Genomic DNA, 22,094 nt, shown 5'->3' with positions numbered 1-22,094 from the left:
AGTGTGGAAAAAATTTGCTATTGCAATATAATTCGCATCTTATACGTGGTGCAAAGACAAAAAAGAATTTCTCGCGGTCAGTTTCAGTCTTGTCATTGCTCTGAATCTATTTTTCTGTGGACCGTTCTTTTCAAGCGGTTGACGACATCTTCAGCAAAAGCGACATCAACACAATTGGGAACACGTTCGAGAACAAAAGGATCATGAACCCGATCCATGACAGCTGTTGACCTTATGCGTGAGTTTGCAAATTTCTGAGTTGAATCCTTCTGAAAAACAACATGAGATCTATGTCTTATGGGCAATTTTCCAGAGCGGGAAGCCAAAAGGGCGAGTTTTTCACACTTAGCACCACATCTCCCATCCGTGGGAAGAGGGAGTTTGACGCAAATGAAAGCGGTGAACACATCGAGCTATTCGATATTTCTTAGAGAAATAAACTATGCTCACGATTTGATCAAACTTTTTCTTCTTCTTGTAATTGAATAAAGAACCTACTTTGTTTTTTTTTTTCAATTTAAACGTACCTTTTTCTCACAGGGAGTAAGTTAGGTTTAAAGATCTCAATAATTAACGGTGTCGCGCGGTAACTCATTGCAACAAGTTCACCTCGCACTGAAATGTCTTCCTCGCTGAATTTTTGTTTTCAAACAGATTCATTTTTGAAAGTTAGGCTTGCTTCAACGCATGATTAGAATAAACAGTCCATAATCCTTTGCGAGCCTGGGCAGGTCACCTCAAAGCAGTTTGATTGCCGTAAAGTGATCAACTGAGATTTGAAAATTTAAAATCATTCATCAGTGCTGTTGTGGGCTTCGACGACGCCCGAAGTATCTATGTAGCTTGTTTCGTTCTCGCACAAGACAAGTTTCCTCGCATAGTCACCGAAGTGCGACTTAAATTTATTTATTAAAATTCAGTAATCGAGTGAATCGAGTGAATTGTTTTGATCTACTTGCATCACTGACGAAAATTTGTTTAACATTTACCGATACTGAATAATACATGAGACATGCAGCATTAAATATATTCGCAGAGCTGAACTTTGTGACTGCAGCCTGCAGTTGTTCTGTTGTTGGTTTCAGGAGAAAACTGGTGACTGCAGGTAGGGCCGCATGATTGTGATATGTTTGAGGCAGATGATAAATCGAACAGATAGCGAAAGTGAAACTCCATAGTTATCTTGATTGTCCAAAGTTAATTAAAGAAACTGTTTAGTTTGCCGGCTTCTTAACAGCGGTGGTCTGTGGCGGAATGAATCAAATCAATTTATTTAAAGACTAGATTAGAAATAAAGCATAAATTTTCATTTTTACATTTATTTACAGCATCTTAGTGCAAGATGTCTTCGTCCCAAACAGTTGGCCTGCCATCCTCGAAAATGTTAATCGTTTGGATGACGCTTCTTGGATTCTTTACTGTGAAAGGTAATATATTTCATGTGATCAGTGAAGAGCAACACCTAAGCTCATGTCCCTCTGTTCATTACTGTTAATATTTGTAAAGAAAATAGACTTCGCGTGCAAATTTACGAGCCGGCTAAACACATACTTAAATGCTACATCTGCTTCATAAACAGACGTTTCAGGAGAATATCCAAATTATTTATGTTTCATCGTTAAATGGCACTTTTGTGGGGCACTGAGAAGTCTAGACGCAGATGAGATTTAAGGAGTCGAATTTTCTCGGCGGTATCTGACGAACTTATTATTTCCGTCCTTCATTATCTACTATTCAGGATAAGTAGATCATAACCAAGCAGTGGTTAGTTGCCGCAGACAGCAGGCATCACATGCAATAGTTTCTGTTTTGTTTTTTGTTCTTTTTTTCTGCCAAAAAGAACAATTTGAGGTTTACCATCGATAGCAAATTTGCAGGAATTACTGAACCATTAGTTTTGAAACTTTGATGACCACCTTTGTTTGAGTTTTTTTTGTATTTTTCAATGTAAAAGTGAGGTAAGATATGGTTTAAATAGAATGAAGAACTTGCGTGCAAAGCTTAATTATCTTTTCGGCAATTTGCATGTTCGTCTCGTTTTTGAACAGCTCGGAGAAGTTTGACGTCAATAACAAAAACACGCCGAGCTTTGTTTGTAAAAACAATAAAGAACACGTAGTACATAAAAAAACACTCTACTTTAGCCAAAGTATCCTTTTTTTTGGGATCACGGGATAACTGACAAAGCCAGTTAGGCCTGAGATACAAGAACGAAGTTTAAGAAATACCATCACTTAAAGTTTAGTTCGCGATTTTAATTTTTGCCGGCGAGCCAGCATGTTCTGCAATTGGTGATTGTGTCTGCAATAACAATTCCATCAGTATTTTTAGGTCTTCAGAGAGAATAATGAGCTGCGGCCGGATTCGTGACCGAGCAAAGTTCGTTTTAGCATCTTAGGTTCTAAAAAGTGGAAGCAGGCACTGGAGTTGAATCGCCAACCAATATCTGATATAATATAAATAACTTTTTCTTGTTTTTGATACGGTACCTGTCGTTTTTTGTTATTTTTCCTGTTTACAAATAAACGATACTCAGCGCTTACATAACCACAGAAAATAATAAAAGAAGAAATTTCAAACGACTTAAGTATGGCACTTTTATCAGCTCATTAGGACTCTTCTTGGAATAGCCATGTTTTATTCAAGCTAGAAATCGTGCCCATGGAGGTTTTGCGGTTTTCATGAAAGAATATCAACGTAAGGATACTTTGAGACAATAATATGAAAAATTTTTTACATTGAAAGGGTGCTATGGAATTATGTTTGTCTCATAACTCACAAAAACCCCTAGGCTACGATTTCGTTATTAGCATTTCGGTCCTTTTATGATCCTTTCTAGCTTCTTCAACAGTGTTTTGCAGTCTTTCCTACCATTCATAAAACACTTGTTATGCTTGAAGTTGCCATATTCTATCCGATTCCATTCGAATGAAAGGATATACTTTTTTCAAAGGAGCATAAAAAGAATTCATGAGCTAGAATGAATATCGGTGAAAAAAATCCTTATTATAATAACAATAAAACAAAATAACAACTACAGTCTTGCAAACAGCTCTTTTGTTTGACAAGGTTGCTCAACCCAAAGATATTTCAAGCTTCAATGACATCTCTCACAGTATAGAAGGCTACATTATTAAATAGTATCATTTTCCTGGCTCAAATTCCTGAAATTGCAAAGTTTGATTCAAACCAATTGTTTATTCTTGAGGTCCGTCGTTTCTAATGCTTACGCAATATCGCCACTAAGCCAGGAGCAGCACTAAGTAGCAGTTAAAGAAGTTGTTGAACCATATCTTTTTCCAATTATGTCCAGACGGTTTTTTTATTCTCCCATCAGCCTTTCCTTCGCCGAAACTTCTCTGTTTTCTGAGTTTATGTGACAAGCTAAGCCTTTCTAATGTTCTAAGCTTCGTCATGATCGTTCCACCTAAATGGAGCACCGGAATTTCTTTCTTTAATTAAGAAAAATTTTTACATCAAACAAACAAATCTTTATCATGCAAATTCAAAAAAGCGGTATTGTATTTTTTGTTCTCTTTCCACACAAACTAATGATATGATAGCTAAGTGCGCTGAATATTTTCACAATTTGAGGATCGTTTTGAATCAAATGTTCTGTCTTCTTGTTCATCCGCCCTATTATATTTCTATGTTTTTAGCCTCCTTAACCAAATTCACTTTTACGCTCCTCAAAGTTGAGAAAGATAATAATTTATTTTCCTCTGAATGTTTTCATCTCCATGCGAATGAACTGAAAAACACCTCTCATTTTTTTTTTAACCTGGGTTATGTACGATCTTCGCAGTTTCTTAACATTTCAACGTTTTCAGAAAAAGGGCTCTGATATACATATTTGTTACACGTAAGAGTTTTTAAAGTGTTCCTTGAGACATTTGTTGCTTATTTTGTCTATATTTCTGCGAGTCATCCATTGACCTTAAGGCGGCTATCAGATGCTGAGTCATAATGACTAAGTCAAGCAGTTTTCAGGGCCAAGGTTACCACCGCTGATTAGTATTAAATTCCCGACCATGGATTGTGTACTCAGCGGCACTGGTTTTAACATTTTCGTTTGATACTGCTAATGGATGGCTAGTCGCGCTGTTTCAAGCGGCAACTAGAACGTTGAGAATAATTGTTTTTAACGATTTAAGCTGCTGAAGCGGTCACATTAATAATCTGGAACCGGCTTTGATACAACCGTAGCGAGATAGGAGTCTACTCGCTCTGAGTCGTTTCGAATATTTGCTCAATTTTTCCACTGAGAGAATCATTGATTTAAAAAGTTCAGAAATGATATATTTTGGACTCGTCTCGTCGTGCTCTAGACTATGGAATGAGCGACATCGTGTCGCTATGGATACACCGGTTGCGATAAGAGAAGACGGTGTAAATGGCTATGCTATGTGTTCTATCCCTAACGGTTTGTTCAAATTCCATGGTAAAGACGACTGATTTTTATTCATGCATCGTTAAAGACAGCCACTCGAACGTTCCTCATGGAATCAACTCATACGCTATCAGCAGTAATAAAGAAGAAATGATTTTGATTTATGTCAAGTTTGATTGATAGAATGAAATTTAGTCGGATCGATTCCGAAAGTTGGCAAACATAAGAATACACAATTGTCCATCGCAGCTACCAGGATAGTTTTCTATGGTGGATAAACCTTAGAATCATTCATAAACAATTCATCAGCGGGATCGACACATTTTTAATGTTATAAATAACTTTATTTTATCAAAAACTGCTGATGGAATAACTTACAATTCAGAATCTATTCGTTTACCAGCAAATTCGTGCGGCAGTTTCCCTCTGTAAGGTCATGAGCTGTCACGACCCTCAATGAAAACTGACGAAAACGAAGTTTCAAGAAAGTGAGAGAAGAGCCCTAAACGCCTCGTTTTTTGGTGCATTTGCATATGAAAGCAAACCCTTAAATGAGAAGGCCTTCTGACATACTAGGCCCCTTCTTTTTCCGGCCTATGCCAGAAATTGCTTCACAAAAGGCAGGAGCAACATTGTAGGTTCCGTATCTTAAAAACGTGCCAACGTCCCCAAATTTATCTGTGCTAATTCAGATCAACTTTCTCGATCCTAAATTATTCTTGTTCAACTTTGTTCTTTTTATACCACTATATATTATTCAATATTATAAAAGGAAAATAAAGCGCTTTAGACTGTAACAACAATTTTTCTTCACGGTGCTTACATCTTGAAAATTTTGCTAGTTGCAACCTGTGACAAGGAAACAAGCAAGGAAAAAAAGGAAAACATATTCCATACAGGATGCTCATTGGACGCTCCAATGCATGTTGTAGAGTTTTTCCCAAAATTTTCAGTGTGTTATTTGCAATCCGAGAAAACATTCTTTACTCTAATTTGGAAAATTCCTTTTTTGGAATGTTTTACCTTCGACCCCGCAAGCGTTTTGTATGTGTTCCAACCTGACCAAACTCTTTCTATTATTAGCTGAATCTTTACAATGCATCGTATACAAGGAAACTTTTGTAACTACTATACATCTTCCATTTGATCTGTAATCATGTTTTACCGAAAGAAACGAGGAGCATTCATGAAAAAAATTTATAACTAAAACACGTACAGAATATCTAAAGCAAACATTTATCAGAGTTGGAAAAAAACCTCTCAGGTTTTTTCGAAGCGAAACCTGTAAGAGATGCTCGTTCCGCTAAAGATGGGAGTCACAAAGTGTTCTAATGTGCCAAAAAACCTCTCAGGTTTTTTCAGAGCAAAACCTGTGAGAGATGCACGTTCCGCTAAAGATAGAAGTCAAAGGTGTTCTCGTAGATACGCGGCACAAAGTTGTTGTATCTGAAGCGATATATTGATTGTAAAGCATTTCAGCTGAAGGGCTGTGATACCAGGAACTCCTGGTGATACATATTTTCGATTGCTTTTACTTGTTTTTCAATTTGATGTCAACATGTAACAAATGAATTTTCGTTTTGCCATATTTAGGTTCTGAGCTCGAAGCCGCTGGTAGAAGCGCTTCTCCGCTCATCTTCTATGCTAACCGAGACAGCATCAGGTACATAAGCACCAGGAACGTTTCAGTGCAAGGAGTTCTGCTATCGGGTCTGCAGGAGGTCAGATCTTTGGCCTTACATGTAAGGCATGGTTGGATTTTCTGGAGTGAATATAGCAGCACCACAACAATTAACAGAATGCATCTCTCTACCAGTGCCACCAAAGAAATCATATTAAATGGTTTAGGCGAGGTGCATGACATTGCAGTAGAGTGGGAGTCTTCACTAATCTACTGGACAGATTATTTGCACGAAACAATTGAAGTTGCTCGCATTGATGGGTCTCACAGAAAGACTCTCTTTTCGGAAAATGTGGCAAATCCACGGGCAATTGTAGTGGATTCTCGGAATGGGTAAGTTTAATTAACAAATGGTAATTTCGCGAGTGTAGTTACAAGTACCTGTGCCCTTATATATATTGAAATTTTACATTGAGTTTCAATGCTGTATATGTTTACTGAACAGAACAAATTATTACCGTTAAAATCACAAAACTGGAAAAATCCACCCCAAAATCAACTGCAATACATAGCTGCCATAGAGCTAGCAGATGCTTTTTACGGAAAACACCATTTTAAAATCGAACATTCTCTCGTCTTTGGGTAAAGTGAGACTTGAATTAAAGCAATAGGAGAATGTGATTTAACTGCGTGAATTTGAACGCGAACATCTCTTAGAACTCTCTCAAAATAGTTTGTAAATATTTAACAACCAGCCACCCATTTTGAGGTGGATAGCTGATTTAGTATATAATGAAACATTTGGATAATACAGTACAAAAATATGATTTTAACTAATTAATTACTGCAACGATTATAATTTTTTCAAACGCAAATCTCGCGCAAGTTGCTCGGAGATGAATAGCAAAAGATATTCGGAGTTTGAGCAGCCAATCAGAGCGCGCCTTCAACGTCATCCACTGTTTTAGTATCTACTAAAACATTGTCTCTGCTATTGCTGGTTCATCAGGACGCCTTATGTGTCGCACACTGCCTTATAACGCTGCGGTTTCTTTTTTCAGTTACATGTACTGGTCTGAAACTGGATGGGACTTTCCCAGGATTGAACGAGCTACCCTTGCTGGAACGGAGAGAAGGATCATTATGGATGAGCATCCAGCACTTATACCAAAACTTTTGATAAATGGTTTGGTCATAGACTTTTCTTCTGATCTTTTGTATTGGGTTGATGCACAAACTGATATCATAGAGCGAATGAAGTTGGATGAAGAACGTAAAGCGGAAACTGTACACACGACCACAAGTCATAATTTGTACTCCTTTGGTCTGACGTGGTACGAGAATATTCTGTACGCAAGTGAGTTAAGAAGCCGAAGTATCGAGAGAGTTAATGTCACTGCAGGAGAGCACTTAAGAAACATGGGGTGGTTGACCGAAAAGATGACCTATCGTATCGCTCTAAATAGTTCTTCAAGGGAACCGTCAGGTGAGTTGAATTCTCTTATTAAGGCATATTTATCGGTTGTTATTCGCCAAAGAAGATGCAAATATTCTGAAATAATAGACAGGTGTGATCGTTAAACGAAAATTTTAAATCCTGATCTCCTGACGAAAATATTGTCTCAGTTCGCATAACTCCTTTGGACACTTCCAGAGTATCACCATGTTCTTTCAACTTAGAGGTTCATTCCAAAAAATTCAGCTATTTCAGTGTGAAAGGGGAATCAGTGATCCATCATTCTAATTACAGCGCTTGGTCTATTAAAGAAATTTGGTGTACACCCTCTAAAGTAGTCGAGAGAATCAACAGACCTACTTTAGGTCCTTATTTCGCTGTAATTTTTTAGGCGACTTTGGCAAACTTTGTCAAAATATAAAGGCGTCTTCAAGTGACCTAAGGAAACTTCAGGTTACTGACCTACGCGAGGCCACGCGAGTTCAAAACCTTACTAGCAACAACTTGAGATATATATTTGTACAACTCCAATTGCCACTATATTGAGGCCTATCATCAAGTTATCAGTCATGCCGGTGCGAGAAAAGGTCTTAAAGGTAATGAAAAATAAAATAAATCTAAAGCGAAAGAAATATACCTGAGGTGAGGGTAAAGAGGATATCGTGGACCTTAATGATGTTTGGTTTTCTCATTTTTATAGGCATGACTGACTGCAAGAACAATTCAGCATGCAGTCACCTTTGTTTGTTGACCCCAACTGGCTCTCAATGCGCGTGCCCCAATGGTTTCAAACTGCTACCCGATAATGTTACTTGTAATGGTGAGTCACATAAAAAAAAATTCCTCTTTAAGGAAATTTCTCCTTAACCTGACTTTGTGCTTTTATTGTTTTTGCGTTTTACAGCTACTGGAGAGTCCCCAAAACCCCCTGTAGCAGGTTAGTTACGTATTCCTTGTTAACGTTCTCACATCAACTCCTGTTACACTCCTAATTATATATTCCTCAATGAGTGACATGCTCTATTTGGATTGTGTAGAAAGAGATTGTAAGGGACAGTGATGAGAAACTTTGGCTATAACGAAATGAATGGAAGTTTTTCTAAGATCAGAGCAAACCGGCTTAAAAATGGATGATGTATTGTAATGAAAAAACTTCCTAGTGAAATAGCTAAAACTGATTGTGCATTAAAAAATTACTATCAAGAGACCACCAAACCAAAAAATTATTGGAAATGAACAACAACGAAAACAAAAAAAAGTAAATAAAACAGAGGAACAAAGAGCACAAAAATAAAGTAACAAAATAAACACAACAATAGCACAAATGAGAGAATCTCATCATAAATGTTTTTTTAATCCTATAAAGCGATTGAGGTTAGGCTAATGTTTGGAAGCATACCATCAATTCTCGAGGGAAGAATTGAAGTCAGGATGAAAGGAGACAGCAAAAATGAATGGGGAACAGTTTGCAATGATCATTTCGACATGCGAGATGCTCAAGTTGTGTGCCGCATGCTCAACCACAGTGGAGCTGAGTTCGTTGCGTCATATGGTTCTGGATCAGATGATTCTCCAATTTGGCTAGACAATTTGAAATGTCGAGGAAACGAGGACTCATTGATGGAGTGTAAGCACCGTGGATGGGGCCAGACAAATTGTGGCCACTTCGAAGATGTTGGTGTAAAGTGTAAAAATGACAGTGCCCCAACTCCACCGGTGGTAGCCCCAAATAGTAAGTTCTTTTAGAGCTCTGAAATTGTGCTGAATCATTTTCAATTCTGAGCGAAATTTAAAAGGGTTTGAATTTCTGGCAAGTGCCTGTATTTAATATGTCAAGCACCATCTAAGTTCGTAATCGTTATCAATCAGATGGAAGACCAAAAAAGCAGACTTAGATCTAGGTATCTTTCATTTTAAAGAAGGTATACCATATATTTTACTGTTTCGAGTATTTTTATCGTTTGACTCGTAAAAATAGATCAGAGATATCTTGAACACTCGAGGAGTTGTCATTACCACAGTCGATAGCTTCCGGAAAAGAAAGACTAGGGGTGATCAGTAATTATTCTTTCAGTCACTCTTCTAATTTGCTAAGATGACTCAAATTATCATTCAGTTTTGTACCTTCACTTTGATGGTTAATATTTTTATTTATTTATTATTATTATTTTGATTTTGTTTTTGCAGTGACTAAAGGACTACCAGGAAGTGAGAGATGTTTTAACTTTTTTAATTTACGTAACACATTAAGCTGGTAACGTTGCATCGCATGGGAGGTTATAAATGAACAACTCGATAGCAGCCATTACCACTGGAGATTTAATCTTCATTTTAACATGTCAAAGGGATTTCAATCAACTGAAACGCGTCAAAATTGAGTTTAAATGCTTAGGTTCCCTGGCCTGGGTTTAGGGACAAGGATCTCCATTAGTTAACGATCTTAAATAATCATAGAAACCTCAGAGATACACAGTGGAGTTTCCAAGACACTCCGAAGTAAATAGGTAGCCTATGAGATGAGACATCATCTACGCATGTTGTGCCGGCACTAAAACAGCCTTTTATTCTCATCCCTTGAAGATGTAACAATACGGTTACGAGGAGGCCCTACTGAACACGAAGGCCGCATAGAAATTACACATGATGGACAAGTGGGTACAATATGCGACAACGATTTTGATATCAAAGACGCACATGTAATCTGCAGGATGCTAGGATTTGAAGGAGCTTGGTCGACTATGTGCTGTGGACGGTACGGGACTGGAACCGGTGCGATATGGTTGGATAGCTTGCAGTGCACTGGAAATGAAACTTCCTTGTCAGAATGTCCACACTTAGGCTGGGGGAATTACTATAGCGTCTGTACTCATGCCAACGATGCTGGAGTTTACTGTATACCTAATCCTGTCATACCTCCGGGTTAGTTTCATTCGACAATAAATAACATTAAGGTGATACTTTTATATTTCTTATGGATATAACCCGTGACAGGGTGAAAAGTTTGTGTTCTTACAACGGTTGGGTTAAATCTCTCGAAGGATGAAGTTAGTCCTAAATAGGATGAGATAAATATTAAGAACGTATTAACGCACGAATTGAGTCTCCCTCCCCAGCAAAATTAACAAAACAAGTCAGAGGGAACAAGATAATTTGGTTATATCAACTGACAGAGTTGATCATGAAAATTGGCCACCGTAAAAATATTAAATCTAACGTTTCGATTGTTAGCCCATCTATTGATCTACATTATCAACTAAATTAATAAAACCAAATTGTCTTGTTATATTTCCCCACCGACGCACCACCACAGAGGAAAGTATTTTTTAAAGATGCTTAATTATCTTCTGTTAATCTACAGACATATAATTCGCTTGGTTGAGGGCACAAGTGAGAATGAGGGTAGAGTTGAAATATTTTACAAGGACCGATGGGGCACGATATGCGACGATGACTGGGATCTTAACGACGCCAATGTGATCTGTCGCATGTTAAACTACAGTGGCGCCTTGGCTGCGCCTATCTTCTCTGCTTACGATGTTGGCTCCGGGCAGATTTGGCTGGACGACGTAAATTGTGTGGGAAATGAATCCAGCATTGAAGAGTGTCTGCATGGCGGATGGGGAAATCATGATTGCCACACAACCAAGACGCCGGTGTTATTGCCAAACAAATGAGAGTGCTCTACCATCTTACGGTATGGTACAGAATTTCTATGTCACATGAAGTTGCTCAAATTGAAGACTCTTTTCAGTGAGGAAGAGCAGCAATTTTTAGCAGCAAGTAGTTTAGAGACTCGGAAAACGAATCAATATTGACCACTTCTCGTGCGACAGTCGTACTTTGATAAGTACGACTGATAACAATGAAATCGAGATTCTTGGAAATGATACCAGTTCCATCAATTAAAACCTTTATCCCGTATTCGCTCAAAGAGCAAAGAGGCTGAGTTTCCGATGCGTTTGACTCTATGCCAAAAAATTGAAAAAAACTGGTTTAAAAAAACGTCTTTTGATGCAATTCTTCGGTGCCTCAGTAGATTGCAAAGAATCATTAAAAACCATATTTTCCCCTTTTTTTCAAACAGAAAGCAAGAAAAGCCTGCTGTTCTCTGAACACTGGCGTGGAATTATATTTCAAGTTAACTTAGAAGGAAACGACCACCGAGCCGCCCCTTTACCGATTGATCATCTCCGCGGCTTGTCTGCTGTCGGCTTCGACCCCGTGGAAGAGCTCGTGTACTTTGCAGAATATGCTCCAGGGATAATCCAGCGTTCACATCTAAATGGAAGCGATGCTGAGACTATTGTCAATGGCATTTACTACGCAAACGTTTAGCAATCGATCATCTTACCCGCAACATCTACTTCTCAGACAGCTCGAAATACAGAATTGATGTAGCGACCTTAGATGGGATGCACCGAACGGGTTTGATTTCTACAGTTTGGCCAGAGGGTATAGCCTTAGACCTTAAAAATGGGTGAGTGCTCAATCAAGTCTTTCCCTATGATAAAACGCAGAAATATGCTCCTTATCATTTTTTGTCTTTATTTTCACCAGGTACCCTAAGAAAATAATAGAGAAAAAAGAAACTAATGTAGAATAGCATTTTGAGCTTGCTGCAGTACGAAAAAGTTAATTTGACGCCTTGGAACCGCGCAAAGAATTAAACACTTGTTGCTAAATTGAAATGAAATGTTGCAGGATATTTTTGTGGGTTTTAATAGTCCCTCGCAAAACCTATTTACTATCAAAGTGACCCTTTCTGTAAAGGCTGATTAATTGTAAAATCTGAAAATAACCTAAGCATCGAGCCCTAACGATGACTGAAGGTGGAAAAGAGAGATAGGTCGGTTTACATTCCGCCATTTGTTATGTGGATATGATATAGAATCATCATACCTTAATGTATTCATGAAATTATATCTGCTTTTATTCAGACACATTTATTGGGCAAGCCAAGGATACCCACCAACCATTGAAAGAGCAGACTTGGATGGAAATAATCAAAAAGTTATTTTCACCTTGACAGAAGATTCCTATCCCAGTGGGCTGACGGTAGATTACAATCTGAATCGTTTGTATTGGACCGATAGAGGTGTCCAGGAAGTTTACTTCATTGATCTACAAACAGGTGGAAACCAAGCATTCATAACAGAGAGAGATAATGGACCCAGTTGACTTGGCTATACATGGCGATACTGTGTATGTGACGGATTAGGAAGCGGTGGCGCATGGGATGGTGGGATTACAGCTCTCAATTAGCAGGTCCTGGAAATTTTTCGCACGAGAACGGTAATGTCTCTAAACTCATTGGCTTGATGAAGTTTACTTGGGGTATAGACTCTTACGACAAAGACAACATTTTCCAAACAGGTAATTTAAATTCAACCAACCCTGAGCCAAGCTGTCTTCTTCATAGCATTCATTAGTTCACCGTTTGTGGCGCTGCTGTTTTATGAGCGAGGTTATAAATGATGATTGAGATACTCTGGAATTTCAATCTGTAATCTATTTCTTAGAGCCCATGCTTAAAACACAGGCCAATCTTACCAGTAAAATCGCACCACTTTCCGTTTTTAAAGTAGGAATTGTCAATGCAACAAAGCAGTCTGGGGAGTGAAAATCAATTGCCAGTTTGTCCCGTATGTTTTTTTCATTTCATTGTTGAGCCTTAGAAGCCATGTGATAAATTTTAATGTAGGTTTGTAGGAAAAATAGTACCCTTCTGGCCTGCTAAAAGATTCGGATTGATAAGGCGTGCGCTGAAATCTTCAAAACTTCTCGAACAACTTTTCACTTTCCGCATAACATTTCAGCCTCGGAATCATGCTACGATATATCACATGCAGGAAGAGGCTTACTCTCAAGTAACTGGATTAGCTAAGACATGATGATTTGCACTTTTATGTTTACAGACCCTCGTGGATGCCAACGGAGTGACCAGCAATGTAGTCACCTTTGCCTCGATGCGCCATCCGGGCCACATTGTGTATTGCCCCAGCGACATGGAGCTGGTGAACTCAACAACATGTAAGAACACCCAGTGCCCTACAAGGGCCTAGCTAGGTGGGGGGGGGGGGGAGGTCCTGGGATGCCGTGATCCCATTTTAAACCTACAATGTTTAGGTGACGAAAACTTGCTCTATAAAGTCCTATCTGCCTCGTAATGCGTTCATTTAATTTCAACTTACAAATTTGATATCATGCTGTAACTATTCACGCTTTGTACAGTTGTTTAACGCCCTAATTTTTTATCACAGTCTTACTCTTATGCATGAATGAAGGGCAATGCCAAAAAAATGGTGCTCACCCGATCGGAAAACGATCATTATCTCTTGGAAAACAGCATCATGCGAACGTTTTCTAACATTTCCAAATGGAAAATCCAAAATGTCCTGTTGTTTTCTTGTTGGTGAATTAAAGTATCCAGAAAACGACTGTTCATTGGCTTTATACAGTTGCGTTGATGATCGAAGTTGAATATCGAGTTTTCACTGCGTTAGCTGACTCGTGACACACACGAAAATACTATGTTAAAACACTTCCAGAGAAAGTTAGAGAAAACATATTAAAAACATTAAAAATCAGTTGTTAACCAGTGTAACGATCGTGCTGGAAACCATATAAATAAACCGAATATCACGTTTTTACCGCGTTCACCGCTTCAGGAAAATACAAAACGAACAACGTGACAACTTACGCTGGATAACCGATCAAAAATTTCAAAGAAAACAGACTGAACAGAGGAGTTTTCCAGACGCCGGCAAACATGCTATGAAAACCATGTTTTTCTTGCGTTTGCTTATAGTGAGTACCGAATATGCAGAGCGTTCTCCGTACTAGGAAAACGGATTTGAATAAGAAAAATTTAAGGTGAACGAGGGGCGTTTGCCCTGGGATACTCCTTGCGCCGTATGGAACTCAGTGACAGCACTTACCTTCATAAAAATTCCCGTGGGGAAATACTTTGAGTCCACTGTGATTCGAATGAGCTAACAACAAATTTTTTTTAGATCTTTCTTTTCATTAAATTTTCCGATATTTGAAAAATAAACGAAATGTATGACCCACAGCACGTATTTTGTCTGTCTTTTCTTGGAATTCCAAGGCAAATATCTTCGGCTGATTCTGCATACCGAGTGTTACTTCAGCGAGATCTACAAGTCTCCTTTGGGTGGAGATGACTTGTTTTCAGTGGCAAATACTCTGCCTCTTGAACAAGTGCCTGTCCATCGGCTATCGCATCTCACTCTGCAGAGGAGAAGATTTATTGGTCGGACCTGACAATGAAACATATCGCTCGTTCAAACCTGGATGGTACAAATGAGGAAATAATCTTACAAAATGTGAGTTACTCTATGGCAATTGCTGTGGACAGCTACGCAGGAAACATCTATTTCACTGACAGGGACAAGAAACAGTTGAAGTCGCAAAGCTCGATGGAAAGTACAGAAAAGTGCTTATTCAGAGCCAAATGCATAATCTGGTTGGCTTGGCGATTGACATTCAACGAGGGTGAGTGCATCAAGAATTGTATGTGATATTGTTACATAAAAAAGTGCTGTGCATCCAACGAACAGAATGAAAAGATCCGAGTATTGACAAACTCTCCTGTGGCTGTTGCTGGTTATTTTGCCCCTCTGATCTTACATAGACATCGAGACGTCAATTTTTTTTTAATAATCCGAGTTACCTGAAGGTAAATACGCCTCTTTCACTCGTGAGTATACATGGATACCACCATTTTAGAATACCTTGTTGGTTACCTTTATTAGATTAGCATCTCATCCAAGAGGGAAACTCCAACGATAAGCTCCAATAACAAATGGCCACTCCAAATGAGGGACTTTCTTCTCAAAAAGAAAACGTTATGAATGTCTCTCAGACAAGATATTATAGGTTTATAATCTCTAGCTCCCAGAGCATTTTTATTATCGTTTTTGTATGTGGGGAGTTTTTTTCCTAATGTATTCAAATGTACACCAACTGTAAATACATACTTGGTTTGAATAAAGGTCATTTACACTGATGATGAGAAACTCTCTGAAAAAAATGCTTGTGTGAATTTAGATATATGTACTACTCTGCTTGGGGAAATCCGACGATGATTAACAGGGCACAACTGGACGGAAGCGATATTACCACATTGGGGGAGTTCACTCATTTCCCTATCAGCGACCCACCGCGCTCGCCATAGATGTGGACGAAAATGTTTTGTATTGTGTAGGAGATCAGGGATCCTAGTTTGCGAATACATTGACCTTCCGTTATCCAAATAGTGAAATCGTGTATCACATCGACTACAGCAATTGCTTTACATTAATCCCTATGGGGCTTGCTCTGAAGCTCACTACTTCCACTGGGACGGACTGGTTTGCTAGGAATCGTTAAAAGAGCCAGCAGAGGTCTGGACTCGGTTGTTGTCGAGCTGATTCCCTATCCAGTACACACCGAGAGGCGTCAACATATTAACCCTGAGGATGTAACAAGGTAACTTGAATGCTTAGATATGGAGGCTTTGAAGATATTGTAAGGCTAATATTATGTAAAAGTATCCTGCTTAAGTCTGAATTTTGTATCAACATTTTCAATCTTATCTCCAAATTTCTTTGCAGAGGGACAAACCCGTATTATTTATCTTTCTCCGCCAGGGAAATCCTGCGCTAACTTTGCGGACAAAACCCAAGTTCACTCATTGCTTCTTCCACAGAAATAGTAGGATTCTCCGCTGACGCGATCTCATAGGCACGGCTCGTTATCAGTCAGCGATTCATATCCAACTTCAAATAGTTGTAATTAAAGAAAATGAGGGTGATAGCTGCCAACCATAATTTTTTCGCGACGTCCCCTAATTCAAAATGCTACATAGAATTTTGAGGGATCACAGGAAGGATTCCTCTCCCAAATTGTTTTTGTTCAACTAGTTCTGATATTTCATCCACCGTTTTGCGGCTCACATACGCTCGATGGAGTGAAGATCATTTTCATTATCTGGCGTTTCAAGGGTACTGATTGCTATTAAAAAATATTTTCTCTAGATGCTCACTCCATGTGTTGAAGAATGCAGTCATCTTTGTCTTTTGAAACCTGGTGGCTATAAATGCGCATGTTCCGCGCCGACACCGCCACTCCCTGCTTTGAGAGCATTAACATCACGGAGGTAAGTTGCGATCAAGAAAATTAGTTAATTCAGTTGAAATCAGATTTATATTTAACATAAAATTTTTTTTATCTTTCAAGAGTGTTTCCCGGGCTGACACTAACGACCCAAGTCGTTAGTTTATTGACGACCACCACATCAAATGTATTGATTTGGATTCCACTAACAATTACGTACGTAAGCGTTTAAGACAGTGAGAGATGACCTCATAAAAGGAGGCGCAATTGATCTAGATCCATCGGGAGAGGAATGGTATTTGGAGTGATAACGTCCGGATGGAACTCTTTTACTTTTTGTACTTTTAAATCGAAATGAGCCTTGTTACTGGTGAAAGTGAGGGGTAAAGGAATCTTCTACTTTATTCCGTTTTTTAACCAGCACTGTTAAATAGGACTTTAGGCGATAACATGACCGAGAGACATAGGACATTTTAGGGTTTTATTCATGCCGATCGAGGGCATCTTTTGTCATACTAGATTCTGGTATATAGTAATGACTTGATATTTTGCCGCTGTAAGTCCTATGAAAGGGATTTAATAAAGCATTATGTGTCTATGTAAAGATCGCGACTGATTTTTCTTAATCCCAAGTACAGCAAATGGTTGGGAGACTCGTGAGGCTACTGGCATAGGGAATACGTTAAAAAATTGCAGTTTAAGAAAAGCAAGAACCAGCTTACAAAAAAGATAGACTGACATGTGTCATAGGTTAAAGTATCTAGTTCTTTTCAGACAACATTTACACTCATGTTATATCAAGTGGGATAGCAAGGAGTAATAGAAGTATTCCGGAAAATTAATGGATTATAAACTGTTCGATTGCAGTTTGGTTACTGAACCACGTGCTTCATTGATTAAAGGTCATTATTAGAGGACGATCTGGGACAAGTCGATGGCATCGCTGTTGAATGGGAGAGCGGTCTGCTTTACTGGACTGATTTTCTTTGAGAGGATTGAAGTGGCAATGCTGGACGGGAAATTCATGGAAAACTGTAATTTCAACCTCTTTCTACAGCCCTCGTGGAAATTGCTGTCGATCCAAAGACAACTGTTGGGTAAGCCATTAAGGGCCTTCAAGCATTTGGGCTGGCGCAGCCAGTAAGGAAACGGATAACCTCATTATTACTTTTGATCTATTCAGGAATAATTACAGTACCGCTTTCTGGCTTTTTGATGGAAAAAGCACGGGGAATCCTATTTTCAGAATCATGGCAAGGCTATGAATGCCATCAAAATGAAAACTGTGAAAAATTAAGAATGATATGAGACACTTAATTGTGTCGCTGGCCGAGCTAGTACGATGACGATGATTTGACGACAGACGACGATGAGGACAAGACGACGACGGATGAGGACGAAGATAATGAGTGACCAAGAAGGGGCAAATGATGGGGCTATTGTAGAATAAAATAAAGAGCTTTTAATGTCAATGCTAAACGCCTGTTGGCGTGACTGCTTCCAGACGCGAGTGTACTGAACAACCATAGAAGGCGACTTCATGATATATGTTACTTTCTTTCTCTCTCTCTCCATTCCCTCTCTCGTACCAATATCTCTCAAGGTACTTGTTTTGGACCGACTATGGAGTTCAGAGGAAGCCAAGAATTGAACGAGCAGCTCTAACCGGTGAATAATCGGAACAATCGGTGGTTGAATGGGCTATGACTGGTACTTTCAGATTCCCTGGAGGGGTATTATTGCATATGAGCCCGAGGATATCGCTTGGATAGCTCGTTACGACAATTACATCGATCAAGCAGACTTAGACGGGAACAACAAAGACAATTTGGAGTTCATTGTGCAGAACATAAATCCCGCAGATTTAGTTTGTATGGCGACTACCTCTACTGGGCGGACAGAAATAGTCGCAGCATTGAGTATTTTAATAAGACGGAGGGTAAAGGCCAGCATTATAACTTTGGACATCTTACTGATGACACGCCAGCAGGTGTTGTGGTATCAGACGAGTCAAGACAACCAGTTGGTAACTGAATTTCATTTTTTTCTCATACAGTTCTGCTCTCGTTACCTCTAATGCCCTGACCATTCTGTGAAAATTTGCTGAGATATCCGGGGTAAAAGTAACTGCATTGGCACACGAACGCCATAGGCATATTAAAGTTTTAGAACACGTAACTCGAGCCGAGATAAATTTTCCTTTGTCTAACATCTCACTGCTTTTTTTTCTTCAGCGTCTCCAATGAACAGGCCACCGTGTCGTATTAACAAAGGAGGGTGTAGCCATCTCTGTTTATTGGCTCCTAATGGAGGAAGCAAATGCGCTGTCCAAATGGTGTAGAATTAGAAGCCGGGGGAAAGACTTGTAGTAACGGTAACTAAATTCCCTATTAGATTCCCCATATGCCACTCATAACTCTGTATTTACCCCAATTTATCCTTACCAACGTATAACGTAGCTTAGAAACACTGTTTTAAAACCCTGTTACAGTTGCTCCTTCCATCTTCTCATTCCGTTCAAATTTCACCTCTACCAAATATTCTCGCTGAGAGAAATGCATGTGAGAAGTCCGTACAATAACTTTGTTTTTCACTCAATATTGCACAGTTAGACCAAAATGTCCTGTGTAAAGGTATTGATGACGAAAAGAAATGCCCGCCACAGATTCCAAGGCTCAGGCTCTACCTTAGCTTTAACCCTTTATTTCTCCTTACGGTCGGTCATACAATTGTTATGATGATGGTTCGGAGAATTTGGGTTGGATCAATTAATAATCCCATAATTGACATCGTTCAGTATTCTGGTCACTTGTGTATCTGGAATTGTATTGTGAAGAGAAAATCTGCTCTGGTCATTTATGGTAATTAAAGGGTTGAATAACGATAATTCTTTAGCTGATTCCATTACTTTGTTCCCAATTTTTATAGCTACTCAGCCAAAACCACCACCGCCACCTGTACCAGGTAATTTCTAATGTGTACTTCTTTTTAGTTAATTTTGTGTTGCGCTGAGGCGCAATCATGGCATTTTGCTAACATCTGATACTTTTTTTTTATGGTTTACATTTCATTTGAACTCTTTCGAAAAATTTACTGTTATTTACGAGTTCTCACTCTCTCTGTCTCTACTACCTGTTTTCTGCATGAATTTTACATCGTCTCTTCTAGAGGGTGGAGGTGGAGCAAATAGTTAAAACTGTGGTCATGCTATCGATTAAGAACACAAGAGATTATGGGAGAAGCAAACAAAGCATATTGGAAGATGTTACCAAATTACTAACGAATTGCTCGATTCCTGTTATAATTGTATGTTGAAAATCATTCGGAAAAAGGCTCTCAGGAATATGGAATGTAATTGTTTACACGTTTGATCATAATAATTCTAGGTATTCTGGACATCTACTGAGTATAGTCGACGTTTTTCTCACAGATCTAAAAGTACACCTTAGTGGCACCAACTCATCTCACGAAGGTCGCGTTGAAGTGTATCATCAAGGAAGATGGGGGACAGTCTGCGACGATCATTGGGGCATGAGTGAGGCTACAGTGGTCTGTAAGATGTTGAACTTCACGGGAGCCATCCGTGTGGAATCCTTCGGACCAGGGAACTCTTCGTTTCCCATTTAATGGATAATGTCAAGTGCCGTGGCGATGAAAAAAGTATCGCTGCCTGTCAGCACAATGGTTGGGAGATGAGTGATTGCGTCCATGGCGAAGACGTAGGAGTTGTGTGCAGGAATGATTCTATTCCTACCACTGAAGGTAGGAACTCCCCGGTATGCCTTAAAAAGCTTGGATATCGAGATACTAGGATGAAGACACAACGAGGGTGTTACTTAGATTTTCTTTTTGCAAAAGGCGTTCATGTGGTCGGTCGATGCTTTTTCGTTTGTTCCGATACGTTTTCAGCTTTATCCCAGACGTAGTTGCCTTAAATCCTTCACTCCCAAGATGTCAATAGCAATTTCCCTTGCCGTCTGCTATACAATCCTCATGATGTTAGTTTGGAGAATTTGGTATTGGATTAACAAATAATCCCCTGATGATACTTTCATTTTTCTTATCACCTGCTGGCAAAATTGTTTTGTGAGTAGAAAGTCTGTCTGAGTCACTCATGGGAGTGAAAGGATTATGTATGCCATGGTCAATGCTTTTGTTTCTCCTCATAAGGGGTATTGTAATCATATTGTGATTATAGGGAAAATGCAGTTTAACGAACGAGACATCGTTATCGCTGCTCTATAGCCTCGCAATCTCGTAGCTATAATTTCACTTTATTTCATATTTTCTTCCTTCAAGGTCCACCTTAGACCCAGGCCCTCACCCTGGTGAGTTTATTTGTTATATAAAATTTTTTTTATTTACTTTCCTTAAAACAGTATTCTATGTCGAAACCCCACTAAGTTTGTCATATCGACGAGTGATTGCATACAAGTTAGAGATTAGGCATGAGAGTATGGAGCCCACGACCTATTACTTTATACTTAACAGAACTACGGGTTCGATTGCGCTCTGGATCTACGTCAAATCAAGGAAGAGTAGAAATTTATCTAAACGACACATGGGGAACCGTATGTGACAACAACTGGGGAATCGAAGAAGCAAACGTCATTTGCCGCATGGTGGGGTTCAGCGAAGGTGCTTGGAGTACACACTGCTGCGGCTGGTACGATGGATACAGTACACCAAACCAGATTTGGTTGGACAATGTGGACTGCGTCGGTGATGAAACAAGCATTGCAGAGTGCCGCCATAGCGGATGGGGAAGTCACAACTGCTTCCATTCTGACGACGTTGGTGTAGTCTGCAAATACACTCCACCCCCCAAGGCCAGGTAGATATTCTGGTTGGCATTTTTATTGAAATGCTGGTTACTATTATTTTTATTCCCTAATAGAAAAGAATAGACGCACAAAATATATCACACTTCTTTAGAGGATAACTAACTAATGGGTGAACTGGAATTCGTTTGACTTTTTTTCTGACTGGAGTATAGAATATTCCAAACACGAAAACATGAACAGAAAATCTGCGCATGTAAATTCGTGCTGAAATTATCCAGGCATTTTGCTCTTTTCAAAGGTATAAGTGGACTCCTACTTGAGTAACGCATGTTCGTGGCAAATGCATATTGTCCTTAAGACCCAGCATGCCAAGTAAAGACAGAAACCCCAACACTTTTGTCAACTGACCGGATTCTTATGGTTTCTGGCTAACAAGGCTTTTGAATATCTCTCCACCCTATTTAAAGTATAAAATGTACCACAGCCTAGTCATTTGTTATAAATTTGAGTTTCTAAATGATACGGAAGAAGGAGCAATTGATTCAAAGTTAGTCACTGACACAAAAAAAATTTACTCGTGGCTCAACTTTGTATCAAGCTTGGCCCAATAGGTAATGGGTTCCTGGCTTGGTTGGTTAACCATAAAACATTTTCTTTTTTTTCTGATTCCGAAAATACTTGATTGTGTTGTTTTATGTTCACTTACATATAATACCTTAATTTTTT

At 39.0% G+C, this 22,094-nt stretch overlaps 1 protein-coding gene across 1 annotated transcript in view; it reads left to right on the top strand.

Annotated features, from left to right (window-relative positions):
- Window positions 1-965: 965 nt before the first annotated feature.
- Window positions 966-22,094, top strand: part of LOC131795782 (low-density lipoprotein receptor-related protein 1) — a 43,500-nt gene continuing 22,371 nt past the window's right edge. Inside the window, 34 exon segments of the mRNA XM_066165263.1 lie at window positions 966-1,105; window positions 1,329-1,427; window positions 5,984-6,404; window positions 7,073-7,497; window positions 8,168-8,287; window positions 8,372-8,404; window positions 8,834-9,199; window positions 9,655-9,675; window positions 10,048-10,390; window positions 10,826-11,100; window positions 11,103-11,123; window positions 11,126-11,161; window positions 11,552-11,791; window positions 11,794-11,944; window positions 12,405-12,640; window positions 13,383-13,459; window positions 13,461-13,497; window positions 14,576-14,683; window positions 14,686-14,874; window positions 14,877-14,982; window positions 15,538-15,623; window positions 15,626-15,843; window positions 16,506-16,627; window positions 17,487-17,568; window positions 18,305-18,449; window positions 18,452-18,610; window positions 18,819-18,905; window positions 18,908-18,958; window positions 19,513-19,548; window positions 20,015-20,206; window positions 20,209-20,362; window positions 20,890-20,912; window positions 21,076-21,413; window positions 21,853-21,856. Coding sequence (XP_066021360.1) covers window positions 1,343-1,427; window positions 5,984-6,404; window positions 7,073-7,497; window positions 8,168-8,287; window positions 8,372-8,404; window positions 8,834-9,199; window positions 9,655-9,675; window positions 10,048-10,390; window positions 10,826-11,100; window positions 11,103-11,123; window positions 11,126-11,161; window positions 11,552-11,791; window positions 11,794-11,944; window positions 12,405-12,640; window positions 13,383-13,459; window positions 13,461-13,497; window positions 14,576-14,683; window positions 14,686-14,874; window positions 14,877-14,982; window positions 15,538-15,623; window positions 15,626-15,843; window positions 16,506-16,627; window positions 17,487-17,568; window positions 18,305-18,449; window positions 18,452-18,610; window positions 18,819-18,905; window positions 18,908-18,958; window positions 19,513-19,548; window positions 20,015-20,206; window positions 20,209-20,362; window positions 20,890-20,912; window positions 21,076-21,413; window positions 21,853-21,856 — 4,987 coding nt within the window. The 5' untranslated portion in view covers window positions 966-1,105; window positions 1,329-1,342.

The sequence above is a fragment of the Pocillopora verrucosa genome, chromosome 4 (genome assembly GCF_036669915.1).
Source record: "Pocillopora verrucosa isolate sample1 chromosome 4, ASM3666991v2, whole genome shotgun sequence".
NCBI lineage: Eukaryota > Metazoa > Cnidaria > Anthozoa > Scleractinia > Pocilloporidae > Pocillopora > Pocillopora verrucosa.
Note: the sequence above shows the minus strand (reverse complement) of the source record. Positions and strands in the feature narration are given on the sequence as shown.